We start from the raw sequence: 16,131 nt of genomic DNA on the forward strand, positions 1-16,131 counted from the left end.
TACCACCTATTTCTCAGATTGCAAGGAATAAGAGCTTCATTTTTAAAAGCCATCACAACTAAAGCTGAGTCTGTTTCAATCCAAAGATTCGACCATCTCCTTTGGCTAGCTATCTCAATAGCTCTAAGCACTCCTGAAATCTCAGCATGGTATGCAGAACCACCTCCAATGTTCTCAGCAAAGCAACAAAGAGAAATAGCATCAGAGTTCCTGAAAATACCTCCACAAGAAGAGTTTGTTGTGTTTGAAGCTCCATCAGTGTTGCACTTCACCCAGTTGGCAATAGGGGGCTGCCAAATCACCTCCTTGATGACTGGAGCTTTAGGGGAATGGATATTGATATTAAACTTTTTCAAAATGATAAGGTCCCTGACAGAAGAATTAGAAGCTTTTGAAGTGTTGTTTCCTGACAAAGCTACACTAGAGATTATGCTATTGATTGCTAATCTCCAATGAATGTTTTTAGAATGGAACCTTGCCTGATTTCTATAAAACCAAATGGTAGCCATGATATTCACAATGGCAGCAGTCACGACTATTCTACACTGAGGGGACCATCCTCTATCACATAATGTCCAAATGTCTTCTAAAGATTGAAAGTGCAGGTTAAGATTGAGAACGGAAGCTAGCCAACACCACAACCTAATTGCGAAACTGCATTCAAAAAATAGGTGAAAAGATGACTCAGTATGTATGGAACAAAGAGAGCACATTGATGGGATAGAACATCCTCTTTCCATTAGCTTCTTATCAGTAGGAACTTTATCATGCATTAATCGCCAAACCAACAAGGATTTTGAGGGTGGGATGTCTTTGCACCAAATTTTCGAAGCCCAATTCATCGAAGCAGCCTGAGGTTTTTTGAATTGATAAGCATCTTTTAGAGATAGTGTACCAGACGATGAGTGCTTCCAAATCCGCAAATCCTCTTTGTCTTCAAGAGGGAGGATAACTTGTCTAACATGATCATTCAAAGTCGGAAATTTGATTGTGATATCATGAGGGATATTCCAGTGAAAATTGGTAATAAAGTCGCAAACAGCCTGTGGATAATTATTAGCATCCGTGTTGCTGAGATTGAGAGTGTTTTGCAAAGAATCTCCACACCAATTATCATACCAAAAATCAACATTTTTCCCATTGCCAATCAGCCAAGTTGAATTCTCTGTGATCACTGTCATTTCAGGTTTGATACCATTCCATAAAGATGAAAAGATGTGATGAATAATAGGTTTTCTCCTTTTGATAGCTCTACTTCTGAGAATATTTGCCCATTCTTCATTTGAGTGCAGCATATCCCAACCAAGCTTCAAGTTAAAGGCTTCATTCAAACAAACTAGAGATCTTATGCCCAGACCACCTTCCTCGTAAGAATTACAAACCTTTTTCCAAGCCACCGTAACAAGCTTTCTTTTTGAAGTGTCCCCACTCCAAATGAAGTTTTTGATACATTTTTCCAAGCTTTTCAATAAAGATATAGGCCAAGAGTAGATAGACATTGTGTGAGTTAGCATGCTAGTGATTACTGACTTAACAAGCTGCACCCTACCAGCTATTGATAAGAGAGAAGCTTTCCAATTAGCTAGTTTGGATTTCACTTTGTCGGCTATAGCTTGAAAGTATATTGATTTTGGTTTCCCCTTGAAGATTGGGGCCCCTAAGTATGTGAAAGGGAGAGAACCAATACTGAAACCAAACAGGTTTATTACATTGTGCAGCCTACTTTCAGATATACCGCCATAAAAAATTGTTGATTTAGACGCACTAATAATTTGGCCAGCGCTATTAGCATATCTGGTGAAAAGAAGCTTTAGAGCCTGCAAACTTTCAATTTTAGCTTTGCAATAAATCATTATGTCGTCGGCATAAAAACAATGAGAAGGAACCTGAGAATGTCTGGAACCTGTGATAAGATTGACCTTTCCGTCTTCAACTAGTTTCAGAATACCTCGACTAAGCACCTCTTCAGCTATACAAAATAAAAGAGGGGATAGGGGGTCTCCCTGCCTCACTCCTCTTGAACAAGAAAAGTAACCATGTTGAGCACCATTTATGGAAATTGAGAGAGTTGCTGATGATAAGATGGAAGCAATCCAGTTGACAAAAGTGTTATTGAAACCAAAGCATGTTAAGACTTTAAGCAAGAAATTCCAATTTAGAGTATCAAAGGCTTTGTGTATGTCTATCTTCAAGGCTATGTTACCAGCATAAGATTTTTTGTGCATAATATTGATTGCTTCAGAGGCTAAGCAGATACAATCTTTAATATTTCTTCCTTGAATGAAACCTTTTTGATTGTTTGAGATAATAGAAGGGAGGATTTGTGCTAACCTATCTGCAATAATCTTGGAAATCACCTTGAATTTAAAGTTGGCCATTGCAATTGGTCTGTATTGTTCCACTGTATCTGAATTAGGACCCTTTGGAATGAGAATGAGAGTATTTGCATTGTAATTAGGCAGTATCCATCCGGATTGAAAGAACTGCAAAACTGCATCAGTCACCTCCTTATGGATGATTCCCCAATAGGTTTGAAAGAAGAAGGCCCCAAAACCATCAGGTCCAGGGGCTCCATCTTTATTCAAACTGAAGACAGCATTTTTGATCTCATCATGACTGGGAAGCATAGTAAGCATGGCATTTATATTATCCCCAATTAGATTGGGTATGACTTCTTCCACTAGCACCTGATCCTGCAAAACAGTATTAGTACAAAACAAATTTTTGAAATAAGAAACAACATGATTTGAAATCTCTTGAGGTTCAGATAATATGTTATCACCAACTCTCAGTGTAGTGATCAGCTTTGTCTTATTTTTTATCTTAGTCACACGATGAAAATAAGCAGTATTTCTATCTCCCTCAATGTGCCAAGCAGTTCTAGATTTTTCTCTCCAAAAACACTCTTGTCTCTCTAACGCTTTGTCAAGATCACACTGTGCATTTTTCTCCAGGTTTAGGATGTCATCGGTAGGGTTAGAGGTAGAAGTATGAATTTGTTGTTGTATGGAATGGAGTTTCTCTTCAGCTTCTTTGACATGACTATGAACATTGCCAAAGACTTCAAGGTTCCAGGTTTTCAGTTTGGCTTTCAGAAGTTTAAGCTTTTTGGTGAGAATCATCATTGGGCAACCAATAACACTTTCTTGCCAGCAAGCAGCTATGAAGTCTTTACAATTTTCATGTTTTGCCCACATTTGCAGAAATTTAAAATTAGAGGTGAAAGTACCCTCAAAAGTTTTAAATTCCAGCAATAAAGGATAGTGGTCAGACCTGTTGTTGGTGATGGTGGAACATGAAGTTGTGCTACACATATCCAACCATTCTTGGTTGCAGATAGATCTATCTAACCTCCTTTGAGTATATCTTCTTCCCCTTCTACCATTACTCCAAGTATAGTACGCCCCTCTGGTTGGTAAATGCAAGAGATTCGATGAGTCTGTCCAGTTTTGGAAGTCCTGGATCGGATTTCTTCAAAATCCTTGATGTTCATGAGCACCTAATATTGTATTAAAGTCACCCAAAAAATTCCAAGGCATAGGGTGTTGGTTTTGCAGATTTGAAAGAGTATGCCACAACCGCCTCCTACTCAAATAGTTGGTAGAAGCATAAACTGCTGCTATTGCAAAAACTTTGCCATTATCAGTTATAGTAAAAGACACATGCTGGTCATCAGAAGCTAAGGTGATGGGATTGAGATTTGTGGAACAGAAGCACCAAAGATTGGGGGACATATTATCTCTACTATTGGAAGCAAAGAATTTAAAGTTAAGACTAGAAAACCAATTGGAAGGAAAATCCTCAAAACACATCCAGGGTTCTGCAATAAACACAAAGTCAGGCTTATGATTTAAAATAATATTCTTAAGAGCCAATCTTGAGGGGTCATTGGCTAAACCTCTAATATTCCAATATAAACACTTCATTGGGAAGGTTTGGAGGTACCAACCTTCGACCTTGTGGGGTAATTGGTTTTTGTTGTATTTTTAGATTTTTGAGCTTTGGGTTTTCTGTGGGTAACCAGCTGAAAGGGAGGGTTAGGGTTATGTGTGTAAAGGTTAACTGGTTCAGATTCAATACTTTTCAAAAGATTTGCTTCTGCTACCTCATTTTCTACAAACAACTTCATAGAGCCTGTTTGTTACGGATTGGAATCAAAATAATTTTTATATTTAATAGTTTAGTTTTTTGTTGACATTTTATATAAAAAAAATCAAAATATATAATGTTTTTTATAGTAAAAAAATAATTAAAAAAAGAGTTCGTTTAATATAATTATATAAAAGAATTTTTTGGTACAAAAACACTTCAATCTTTTGATATTTATTTGGTCTCTCCTGTAACTAGAATCTTTTTGTTACAAAAGAGTAAAAGTAGGTTGATGTATCAAATGATAAGGATAAAATATAAAGAGTAGTTTGTTGAGATATTTATGCTACATAAATATTAAAAATAAATTTAAAATTTAAATAAAATATTTAGTTGATAAGATCTCAAAGTAATATATGAAGTTTGTTGAGATATTTATGCTAAATAAAATATTAGTTTTAAAAAAATAAAAATATTAATAAAATATTAAAAATAAATGTGGAAGCGACATGTGGCATAAAAAACCTTACTTTATATATATATATATATATATATATATATATATATACTATTGATTAACTACGGATAATGGTCATATCTATTAACGATATATGTTTGTCAAAACAAAAACAAAAATCTACTAACAGTATATAAAAATCGAAGTACACCGAAATTTCATAATCGTCCTTATTAAAACTCATGATTTGCTTAATGTGGATATTTTAAAAATAGTCTCTAGTTTTCAAAATTCCTTCCTTATCATATCGACTATCACATAAAAATCGTCCTTATCATATCGACTATCACATACTTAAAAAAAATCTTTTGCATATATAAACATATAAAATTCTTAACGAGTGCGGTTTAAATATTTAAAGGTGTTTTAAATATAAAATAAAAATTTATTTAATAGACACACTTCATTTATGTTGATATTTAGAAAATAGTCATGAGTTTCCAAAATTATATCATATCGACTTTCTCATACATGTATATAAAAATTTGTTTATGCAGATATAAGTACATAAAATCTGCAACGGGTGGGGTGCAAACATTGAACACTATTTTCATATAAAATAAAAACTTATTTAATAAAAACACTATATTAATTTTGATTTTAAAAATAATTACGAGTTTTCAAAATTTTATCATATCAAATTTCTCATATATGTATATAAAAATTTATTTTCGCATATATAAGCAAATAAAATTCATAACTAGTATGACTCAACTATTTATCAAATTTTTGTATATATATAACAATATATAAAAATCAAAGTACAACAAAATTTCATAACCGTCCTTATTAAAACTCATTATCTCCTTAATTTTATGTGCATAACGGTCATTTTACAAAATTTAATTTATTTGTTTTTAAAAAATTAATTACGGATAATGCTCAATAACCAATTTCCACGGATAACCATGAAACTAATTTATTTGTTTTTAAAATAATTAACTACGGATAATGGTCATATCTATTAACGATATATGTTTGTCAAAACAAAAACAAAAATCTACTAACAGTATATAAAAATCGAAGTACACCGAAATTTCATAATCGTTCTTATTAAAACTCATGATTTGCTTAATGTGGATATTTTAAAAATAGTCTCGAGTTTTCAAAATTCCTTCCTTATCATATCGACTATCACATAAAAATCGTCCTTATCATATCGACTATCACATACTTAAAAAAAATCTTTTGCATATATAAACATATAAAATTCTTAACGAGTGCGGTTTAAATATTTAAAGGTGTTTTAAATATAAAATAAAAATTTATTTAATAGACACACTTCATTTATGTTGATATTTAGAAAATAGTCATGAGTTTCCAAAATTATATCATATCGACTTTCTCATACATGTATATAAAAATTTGTTTATGCAGATATAAGTACATAAAATCTGCAACGGGTGGGGTGCAAACATTGAACACTGTTTTCATATAAAATAAAAACTTATTTAATAAAAACACTATATTAATTTTGATTTTAAAAATAATTACGAGTTTTCAAAATTTTATCATATCAAATTTCTCATATATGTATGTAAAAATTTATTTTCGCATATATAAGCATTTTATCATATCAAATTTCTCATATATGTATGTAAAAATTTATTTTCGCATATATAAGCAAATAAAATTCATAACTAGTATGACTCAACTATTTATCAAATTTTTGTATATATATAACAATATATAAAAATCAAAGTACAACAAAATTTCATAACCGTCCTTATTAAAACTCATTATCTCCTTAATTTTATGTGCATAACGGTCATTTTACAAAATTTAATTTATTTGTTTTTAAAAAATTAATTACGGATAATGCTCAATAACCAATTTCCACGGATAACCATGAAACTAATTTATTTGTTTTTAAAAGAATTAACTACGGATAATGGTCATATCTATTAATGATATATGTTTGTCAAAACAAAAACAAAAATCTACTAACAGTATATAAAAATCGAAGTACACCGAAATTTCATAATCGTCCTTATTAAAACTCATGATTTGCTTAATGTGGATATTATAAAAATAGTCTCGAGTTTTCAAAATTCCTTCCTTATCATATCGACTATCACATAAAAATCGTCCTTATCATATCGACTATCACATACTTAAAAAAAATCTTTTGCATATATAAACATATAAAATTCTTAACGAGTGCGGTTTAAATATTTATAGGTGTTTTAAATATAAAATAAAAATTTATTTAATAGACACACTTCATTTATGTTGATATTTAGAAAATAGTCATGAGTTTCCAAAATTATATCATATCGACTTTCTCATACATGTATATAAAAATTTGTTTATGCAGATATAAGTACATAAAATCTGCAACGGGTGGGGTGCAAACATTGAACACTGTTTTCATATAAAATAAAAACTTATTTAATAAAAACACTATATTAATTTTGATTTTAAAAATAATTACGAGTTTTCAAAATTTTATCATATCAAATTTCTCATATATGTATATAAAAATTTATTTTCGCATATATAAGTAAATAAAATTCATACCTAGTATGACTCAACTATTTATCAAATTTTTGTCTATATTAGAGAAAAACATTTAATAAAAACATTACATTAATACTCATAATTTTCATTTAATATTTATAAATATTCTACAATATTAACAATCTAATTATTTTTTATATAATTATCGTAATGTTACGCTTTCGTATAGGTCTTTTACTAGAGTTATTAAAAAAAGTCAAGAAAATACTTTCAGTTTTCATTAGATCTTGTTGGAATCAAAGCATAGCATACGAATATAAATAAATAAAGGGCTCTCGCAATTTTCACTACCACAAACGATCCTTGTATTGTAGTAATCTCACTCACGAATTCAAATTGATAGTACCATTTTGTCCTAGAGATGAGGCTTTTGAAGGTAGCTACTTGCAATCTGAACCAATGGGCTATGGAGTTCGATTCCAATACCAACCAAATCAAAGACTACATCTCCAAATCCAAACAAGCTGGCGCTGTCATCAGACTTGGACCTGAGCTAGAGATTCCCGGTTGTGGCTGCGAGGACCACTTCTTAGAGCTTGACACCGTTAACCATTCGTAATACTAGCAACAATGTTTGATTAATTCTAAAGTTAATACCTCAAATAACACATGCATGTAATGTGGACGATGTCTTAACAGAATCTTTGTAAAACCAAAAACACATATTTAACGTGTAATTTTAAATTCTTCATTATATGTTAAAGATTATTCCTCAAATAACCACCAAAATGTGGACGAGGTATCCAATTTTCCCTCCTAAAAAGCTAAAATATGAAGAACCACAATTGGGGTGAAATATGAGTTTTTTTTAGTTTACAGCTATTTTTAGATCTCTCTCAAATTACCTGGCTATTTGAGATATTAATAACCCTTAATCATATCTAATTACATCTTCACTAAAAAAAAAAAAATCTAACATCTAACCGTTTCAGACTGTTTCCGTTGCAGATGGGAATGTTTGAAAGATATATTGATTGGTGATTGGACTGATAACATAGTGTGCAGTATTGGAATGCCTATTATCAAAGGTTCTGAAAGATACAATTGTCAGGTTTTGTGTTTCAACCGAAAGATTATTATGATACGACCCAAGATGTGGCTTGCAAATGATGGTAATTACGGAGAACTTCGATGGTTTACTGCTTGGAAACAAAGGGATCAACTTGATGATTTTCAACTTCCTCCTCATGTTTCCGAAGCATTGGGACAAAAATCTGTTCCTTTTGGTTATGGCTTGGTTAAATTTCAAGACACGTAAGTGCCAAATTCACACTTTATTTTTTGTTTCAATTAATACTACTAAAAGACCCTTGCGAAAGCATTCAAAGATGACTATTTCATTCATTCAAAGTGTTGTTGCAATTTCCCAGACCCACCTGTTGTACTATTTCATTGATTCAATAGTGCAAAATCTGCATTTTTATTCTGTCTTTACTTCTCAAATGATCCCAACCCTTATAATATGCATCAGCATCCCGTGCATGCAGTAATCTTGTGATTGACATACCTGCATATTCTTTCTTACACCTAAAAAGTAGCATGTTCGAACTATTTTGTGTGTATGTGTTTAATTTATTTTTTTGGGACTTTCCAACTTATACTCAGAAGTTTATTAAGTGCTTAACATAAATCGTTTGCCCCTTCTTAGAGCTATTGCAGCTGAAGTTTGTGAAGAGCTTTTTACTCCATCTCCCCCTCATGCTGAGCTTGCATTAAATGGGGTTGAAGTGTTTATGAATGCAAGCGGAAGTCACCACCAACTTAGAAAGCTTGATATTCGTCTTCGTGCTTTTATAGGTGCCACTCATACTCGTGGAGGCGTTTATATGTACAGCAATCATCAAGGCTGTACTGGTGGTCGCCTTTACTATGGTAGGAAAATGTTTCCCTTAATGGAATGACAATTGACCTTCATGTTTTTTCACATTCAGGAAGCCGGTATAAGGACATCTTGATTTCCATTTAGGCTTGCTTAAATATCAATTATATAGCTTTTTTTACTTTTTATCTAAAAAAATTATTGTCTTTCATTTTATTTGTAACAGATGGATGTGCCAGTGTTGTGGTAAATGGTGATGTTGTTGCTCAGGGTTCCCAATTTTCTTTAAATGATGTTGAGGTTGTGGTTGCTCAGATAGATCTAGATGTGGTATGCATTAGTTTCCGTATTTAAATGCATGCAATGCAACGCCATTTTGACCATAAACATAAAGCAATTTATATCAGATTGGTTCCTTTACTCGTTTGTCTACTGGTAGGTTGCAAGCCTTAGAGGATCTATAAGCAGCTTCCAAGAGCAGGCCAGTTGTAGAGCCAATGTTCCTTTAGTATATGTACCATACTGTCTCTGTCTCCCTTTTGACCTTAAATCACGCCTTTCTGTTCCACTTAAGGTTAGTTTATCGTCATCTTTAGATGCAATTTTCAGATAGCAAAAAATTATCAACTTTGAAGATGCATGTATGATGAAGGCCGCTTTCCCTTAAGGAGTATCTGGCTCCGAGCTTTTTCTTTTTTTTATCAATACCAAATTCTAAATCCTTTTATATTGATATATCATAATGTTACTGCTGAAATTAATCAAACATTCATGTTGCTGAGTTGAACGTTATTATATATTACAGATAAAATATCACTCTCCTGAGGAGGAAATAGCATTTGGACCTGCTTGCTGGTTATGGGACTATTTACGAAGAAGTGGAGCATCTGGTTTTCTGCTCCCTCTTTCTGGTGGAGCGGACAGTTCCTCTGTTTCTGCGATTGTTGGGTGTATGTGTCAGCTGGTTGTGAAAGGTAAGCTCAAATGCAACAACAACTGCAGTTAGATTAAATTGTGGATTACCTTCAAAGTTTCCATTTCTCATCAACTCGTGACAATACTTCAAAGCTACATTATTAGCAATTAGCATACTATCATAGGATTCTTTATTTAGGAATAACAAATGATTCAAGTGACCACTAATTCTGATTCCGTTAAGTATCAGCAGTGTAAAGATCTAAAAGAAGGGTAGTGAAGAGGCCACATGTAACAGCCTGGCTCCTCCATTGGGTTCATCCTTGACCGCTGAGCTGGGCTACCGGAAGTCCGGAACTGTTACTATATCTTCTCACCACCCTTTGGTGTGTTTTAGCCTTCTGTGGGATTCCAACCTTGTACCTTGGGGGATAAGTACAAAGATCATGGAATCCAACTATCAATTGAGCTGTAATTTTATGCCGCACATCTAACTAATTGACGGCAGAATTAATTGGAGAAGCAGACCTAAATATTCAAATTTCCTTTCTCGAAAGTCTTGCAAAATTGCTTGAATATAGATTATAGTGTCCTTTCATTAGTTTAGAATGTTTTACTTTTTGCAGAAAAACTGAGTTGTATAATCATGGTTGATAGCAATAATGTCACAGACTATTGACCTCTTTTTCTCTTTCATTTACAATTTTTGGAAGTGGCAGGGGTTAAATAAACAACATTATTTGAACTTACAAATTCAAACCTGGTAGTTTGGACGTCATTAACCAGTGATTCATATTTGGCTTCAGAAATTGCAAATGCGAATGAACAAGTTAAAGCTGATGCAATAAGAATCGGAAACTATAAGAATGGACAGTATCCTATAGACAGTAGAGAATTCGCTAAACGAATATTTTATACTGTGTTTATGGGAACTGAAAACAAGTAAGTGATCATTTTCATGTTCTAGTGTTTTACGATCCTTGGTTGTGTCTCTTTAAGTTTCTATATCTGCTATATTCCATCAATACTTCATCAATGTTTGTATGAGAGGCCTCCCTTAGTTATGTTTTATCTTTGGCCTTTATGTATGGCTCTGGTACTACTTTTTTAGTATTTTTTTTCATAGCGCCTCTTATTAAATTTATGTGAGTGGCCTTGAACAATGCTGATTGGTTTTGTTGCTGATACACATCAATGATATCACAGATAGTGTTGAAATGTTTGTGGTGTCTGTGAACAGATGTTTTATAGTATAATTAATTGAAGACTAAAATGTTGAAAGAACTTCATCTTTGAATGCTAGGACTTTTCTATCTCATGAAATCCTTTTATTGTGTCAATTAGTTTAAGTTCAAGCATAATAACACATTCCAATCACCGAGAAAAAAAAGTCATGGCGCACTGACTGTATTCACCTTGCAGTTCGAAAATGACGAGGTTGCGAGCCAAAGTGCTGACTGATGAAATTGGTTCCTGGCACCTAGAGGTCAGCATTGATGGAGTTGTATCTTCTCTTTTGTCATTGTTCCAAACACTTACTGGAATGCGACCACGCTACAGGGTAACTGAAGCATGGACTTGTGCATTATTTCAATCATCATAAAAACATACTAGAACCGTGTAATCTATGATGTGGTCGACTGCCACACTTAGTTTTTCCACAAGAGTATGTTAATATTAACAAATAATAGTATTTTGACTCTAAAACAATTTAACACAGATCATTGTATCAGGGTGTTCGTCTAGTTGCTTAGCTTAGTCTCTTTATGGGGAATCTCACTTTTTTCAGAACTAAGATTAGGAACGTTTTATATTTTCTATCATATTGTAGCCTCATATTTTTCTATGGTTTTGCTTATACAGGTAGATGGTGGATCTAATGTTGAGAATTTAAGCTTGCAAAACATTCAAGCTCGAACCAGAATGGTGCTAGCCTTCATGTTAGCGTCACTCTTGCCTTGGGTTCACAAAAAACCTGGGTTTTATCTTGTCTTGGGGAGCACCAATGCAGATGAAGGGTTACGTGGCAACTTGACGAAGGTATCTCTATATAGCATTAGATCACTTGATTTTATTATAAGATCTTATAGCTTAAAATTATTTTTATTCTATTTCATATTTTCAATGATAATTTAGAAAACATTTTTCTTTGTTTTCACTTTGTTTCTTGGTTGAATCTTTCGAAACAAGAAACAAAGCGAAAATAAGATGACATTTTGTAATTATTAGTAAAACTAAAAAAACCTAAATAGAAACATAAATTGTTTGTCCTAAAATGAACTGGCCACTTAGTTTCTCATTTAGTTTCTCATGTTTGTGGTCCATTACACCCTAGTTATCAAAGTTCTTCTTACAGTATGATTGCAGCTCAGCAGATATAAATCCTATTGGCAGTATAAGTAAGCAGGACCTTCGGGCATTCCTGAGATGGGCAGCCATCCATCTTGGTTACTCATCTTTGGCAGATATTGAAGCAGCTCCACCCACAGCTGAACTTGAGCCAATACGTTCTAACTACATTCAGGTAGTTATGTTCTGTTATACTTTCAGTACTTACAAGGTTCAATTTTACAGAAGCATGAGCTTAAATCTCAGCTCATAATAACCTTTTAAAAATTTGTTGACTTCTACTTATTCAGACACTTTCTGGTGATCTGTTATGCCGGTGATGGTTTGGGTGAAATGTTGGAACTAGTATATTCATTTATTCTCCCTTTAACACTGATCTATTAGTTTTTTTTCGTATCTATTAGTAACTATAATCAAATCGCTCATTTTTTATTGAATAGTGTGATGAAGTTGATATTGGAATGACTTACGAGGAACTATCAGTTTATGGAAGATTACGGAAAACTTTTCGTTGTGGTCCAGTTTCCATGTTCCAGGTATATCTCATGTTTATGCATCCTGTCTTGCTGACTTCTTTAACCTCTCCCTTGTTTTGCATTATTGTATTTCTCATTATAATGGTCGAAGGGTTGGTGAAAACATGCGATGATCTTATACATGATCATCTCATAATGAAATAACATAAAATGCACATTGTTTAAGCTAAGCATCGCTAGAAGAAATACTTACCGTGTATCTCAAGTCACATTAGATTGACTTCAAAACTACCATGTTTTCAATTGATATGGAGAGCTTAACGGAATGAGTAACTGTTCTACTTGTTATGATCGACTAAAAAATAAGTAGTGTTTTGCATCACCAGTTAACAGTCTCAATAGAAGCTTGTAATTTAAGGCTGCCCATTTTGAGTTCAATCATAACTTTTTTTCTTAATTTTATTGTCTCAGAATCTGTGTTACAGATGGAGTGTAAGGTTGACTCCATCACAAGTGGCCGAAAAAGTAAAACACTTCTTCAAGTATTATTCTATAAATCGACACAAAATGACCACCTTGACACCTTCCTATCATGCTGAGGTATGCAGTTATTATGATTTAAAGTCAGGGTTGAATTTTTGCTAGATAGCTCTTGATGTCCCCTAAAGATTTTGTCTGCTTCGTATATTTTTATTGGCTGATGAAAATATGCAATCTTTCACTCAACGTCCAGAGTTATTCGCCAGAGGATAATAATAGGTTTGATCTTCGCCAGTTTCTCTACAATACAAGATGGCCATATCAATTTCGGAAAATCGATGAACTCGTACATGAGCTGGATGTCAAAGATGTTCAAAAATCAGCAAACCATGTGACAGTGGCAGTTGCATCAGATGGTGTTGGTGGGATGGGAGTTGCTGCAGCAAGTTCAGGCAATTCAAATGTTGGAATCTAGTTGAAGTTAACCTCCCCTAATAAAACAAAACAATATAAATTATCGATTTGCATGTGCAAGATTGTAATCTGATCTATAATTCAATATTTTTACAGCACTCTTTATCCAGATAATGAAACTCATTCAACCTTTCATCCCATGTTTAGTGTAAAAACATGCTTATACTATCATTCAATGTTTCGATTTACTACAAAGAGAAAGATTTAGATGACGATGCAATATGAAAGTAAAACTTCAGAATTGAAAATGAGACAAAACAAAAAAGTTTAATAATAAAATTTAACTTGTATCTTTTCATGAAAAACTTTTTTATATACAATAAAAAAAAATTATTTACATGTGAAGATTGTTACCATAGAGTGTGTGTGTGTGTGAGTGCTGCCAATTCTGGGGTGCTGAGTTCGATTCATAATTATCAAAAAATACGTGAAGATTGTTATGCTGATTTAGAAGTGATATCCCAAACAATTAAATGAATGTTTAGATTGGTGGTAAGTTTGGCGAAATCACCCATTTTGGAGCTTCAACAAATCTCAGTGTCATCATGATTTCGTCGAAGTCACCGTCAATCCAAACATACACTAAGTGTGTCTTTAGGAAACACCAAAACCACGGTGAACCAAAACTAATGTTACAATAAGTTTGCTAGACTTTATTCTTTATCAAACCAAAAGGAGGCCAAAGTAGGTGATTTTGGAGATGTCCATCTTCCGGGTAGCCATTGGGGGTTTGTTTGGAGACGACCGCTGTTTGTGTGGGAGGAGGCTCTCCTCCGGGAGCTTTTGGATGATTTGGGAGGCTTTTCTCGGACGCAAGTGGAGGATGTTTGGCGGTGGAGGTTGGATGATCATGGTCGGTTTACGGTGAATTCCATGTACAAGAAGTTGGAGGAATTGATGCTGGAGGCACGATCAGTAACGGAAGACCAAGGGAGGGTGTTTATGAACATATGGATGAGTCCGGCACCTTCGAAAGTGGTGGCTTTTTCGTGGAAGGTATTCCATGATCGGATCCCGACGAAGGTTAATTTATCATATAGGAATGTGCTACCTCCTGAGGCTTCCTTGAATTGTGTGTTGTGTGATAGGAACATGGAATTGACAGATCACCTATTTATCCACTGTGTGTTTGCACAAGGGGTGTGGGATGGCTTGTTTAGTTGGTTGGGTTTTTCTTTTCTGTCGCCTCCTAACTTGTACATTCATTGGGAGTGTTGGAATGGTTCTACAACCAACAAAAAAGTCTGTAATGGCTACCGGTTAATTTGGCATGCGGCGGTTTGGAGCATTTGGAGGGCGAGAAATGACCGCATTTTTAACAATGTTCTTAGCAACGTCGAGGAGGTAGTGGAAGCTATTAAGGTTTTGTCGTGGAGATGGACTTTGACTCGCGTGAAGGTGCCGGCCTGTCTATTTTACGAATGGTGTTGGAACCCGAGAGAATGCCTCTTGCGTTAGTTTTTCCGGTCTTTGTGTTTGGGAGTTTGAGGCTGGGGTATGCTACCTCTGCTGCTGCCTGATCTCAGGTCTGCTGCCATTTTGGTATATGGCAGCCTCAAGTCCTTGACAGTAACAGCTGGGCGGTTCTGTTCGTGTTGGGCGCGCTGTTACACCTGCTAGGGGTTTTTGTTGTTTTGCTGTTTTTTGGCTGATGGTCTTCTGGTATATCAGAGACCTTGTTTGTATTGTGCCTGCTTGTGTGTTTGTTGTGTTTCTTACACACCCGCGCCGTAATAATATTTGCTGATTCTAAAAAAAAAAAAAAAAAAAAAAAAAAAATTACAGCTTCTGAAAATAACAGTGAAGGAGCTCTAAACTCAATGTGGCAATTGTCTATCGCTAACGAAACACACGTTAATACAGAAGTTAGGGTTTGAGTTTACCCTTAATATATGACCATGATGTTGATTAAGTTTGTATAGATATTTTCAATGTAAAACTAAAAAGTACTCATACTATTTTCAATCTATAGAAACGCGATATCAACGTGTATAAAAAACACGAAATCCATTTCATCTGGATTGCATTGCTTTATATAATTTTTTGTAGCCTTACTTTATTTTCTTCTTTCATGTGTTAATTATATATCTTTCTTTCCCATATCTTCTGTTGAATTTCATAATATTTGAAGATATTCTTTAAAATATTTCCACAGGAGTTGGATTTTTAGCGTAATGCATTTTGTATCTGCTTCCAAGCTTGATCAACAGGTATATATATATATATATATATATATATATATATATATATATATATATATATATATATATATATATATATATATATATATATATATTCTAGACTGATTTCTTCTATTGTCAATTTATCATTATCATTATCATAGAAAGCTGTTCTCACAATTGTTGACACCTCTTTTGGAACAAACATGCTTCAAAGATAAACAATGTCTTCTCATACTTAAAACTGTCGGGACCTTTTTAGTTGAAAAGGATGCTGCTTGTTTGTTTGAAGGCTTCAAAACAGTGTTTTCT

The 16,131-nt window shown here is 33.7% G+C and overlaps 1 protein-coding gene across 1 annotated transcript; it reads left to right on the forward strand.

The window, feature by feature from the left end:
* Positions 1–7,487: 7,487 nt before the first annotated feature.
* Positions 7,488–13,779, forward strand: LOC146929091 (glutamine-dependent NAD(+) synthetase-like). The gene is made up of 13 exons (XM_085701168.1): positions 7,488–7,681; positions 8,075–8,380; positions 8,775–8,998; positions 9,172–9,275; positions 9,385–9,519; positions 9,751–9,919; positions 10,667–10,802; positions 11,283–11,421; positions 11,724–11,900; positions 12,217–12,384; positions 12,650–12,745; positions 13,157–13,285; positions 13,419–13,779. The coding sequence occupies exons 1-13, from the start codon at positions 7,488–7,490 to the stop codon at positions 13,638–13,640; spliced, it is 2,199 nt and encodes a 732-aa protein (XP_085557294.1). The 3' UTR covers positions 13,641–13,779.
* The last annotated feature ends 2,352 nt before the right edge of the window (positions 13,780–16,131 follow it).

The sequence above is a fragment of the Medicago sativa genome, chromosome 4, assembly GCF_051527215.1.
Source record: "Medicago sativa cultivar Bolivia chromosome 4, Bolivia_mono, whole genome shotgun sequence".
NCBI classification, from domain to species: Eukaryota; Viridiplantae; Streptophyta; class Magnoliopsida; order Fabales; family Fabaceae; genus Medicago; species Medicago sativa.

What these genes read in the sequence shown, in the direction of transcription:
- LOC146929091 (XM_085701168.1), top strand. Translation starts at nt 7,488, where the DNA reads ATGAGGCTTTTGAAGGTAGCTACTTGCAATCTGAACCAATGGGCTATG. An exon ending in TTGGTTAAATTTCAAGACAC is followed by an intron (nt 8,381 to 8,774) that starts GTAAGTGCCAAA and finishes GCCCCTTCTTAG; the next exon opens with AGCTATTGCAGCTGAAGTTT. An exon ending in TACGTGGCAACTTGACGAAG is followed by an intron (nt 11,901 to 12,216) that starts GTATCTCTATAT and finishes TTCTTCTTACAG; the next exon opens with TATGATTGCAGCTCAGCAGA.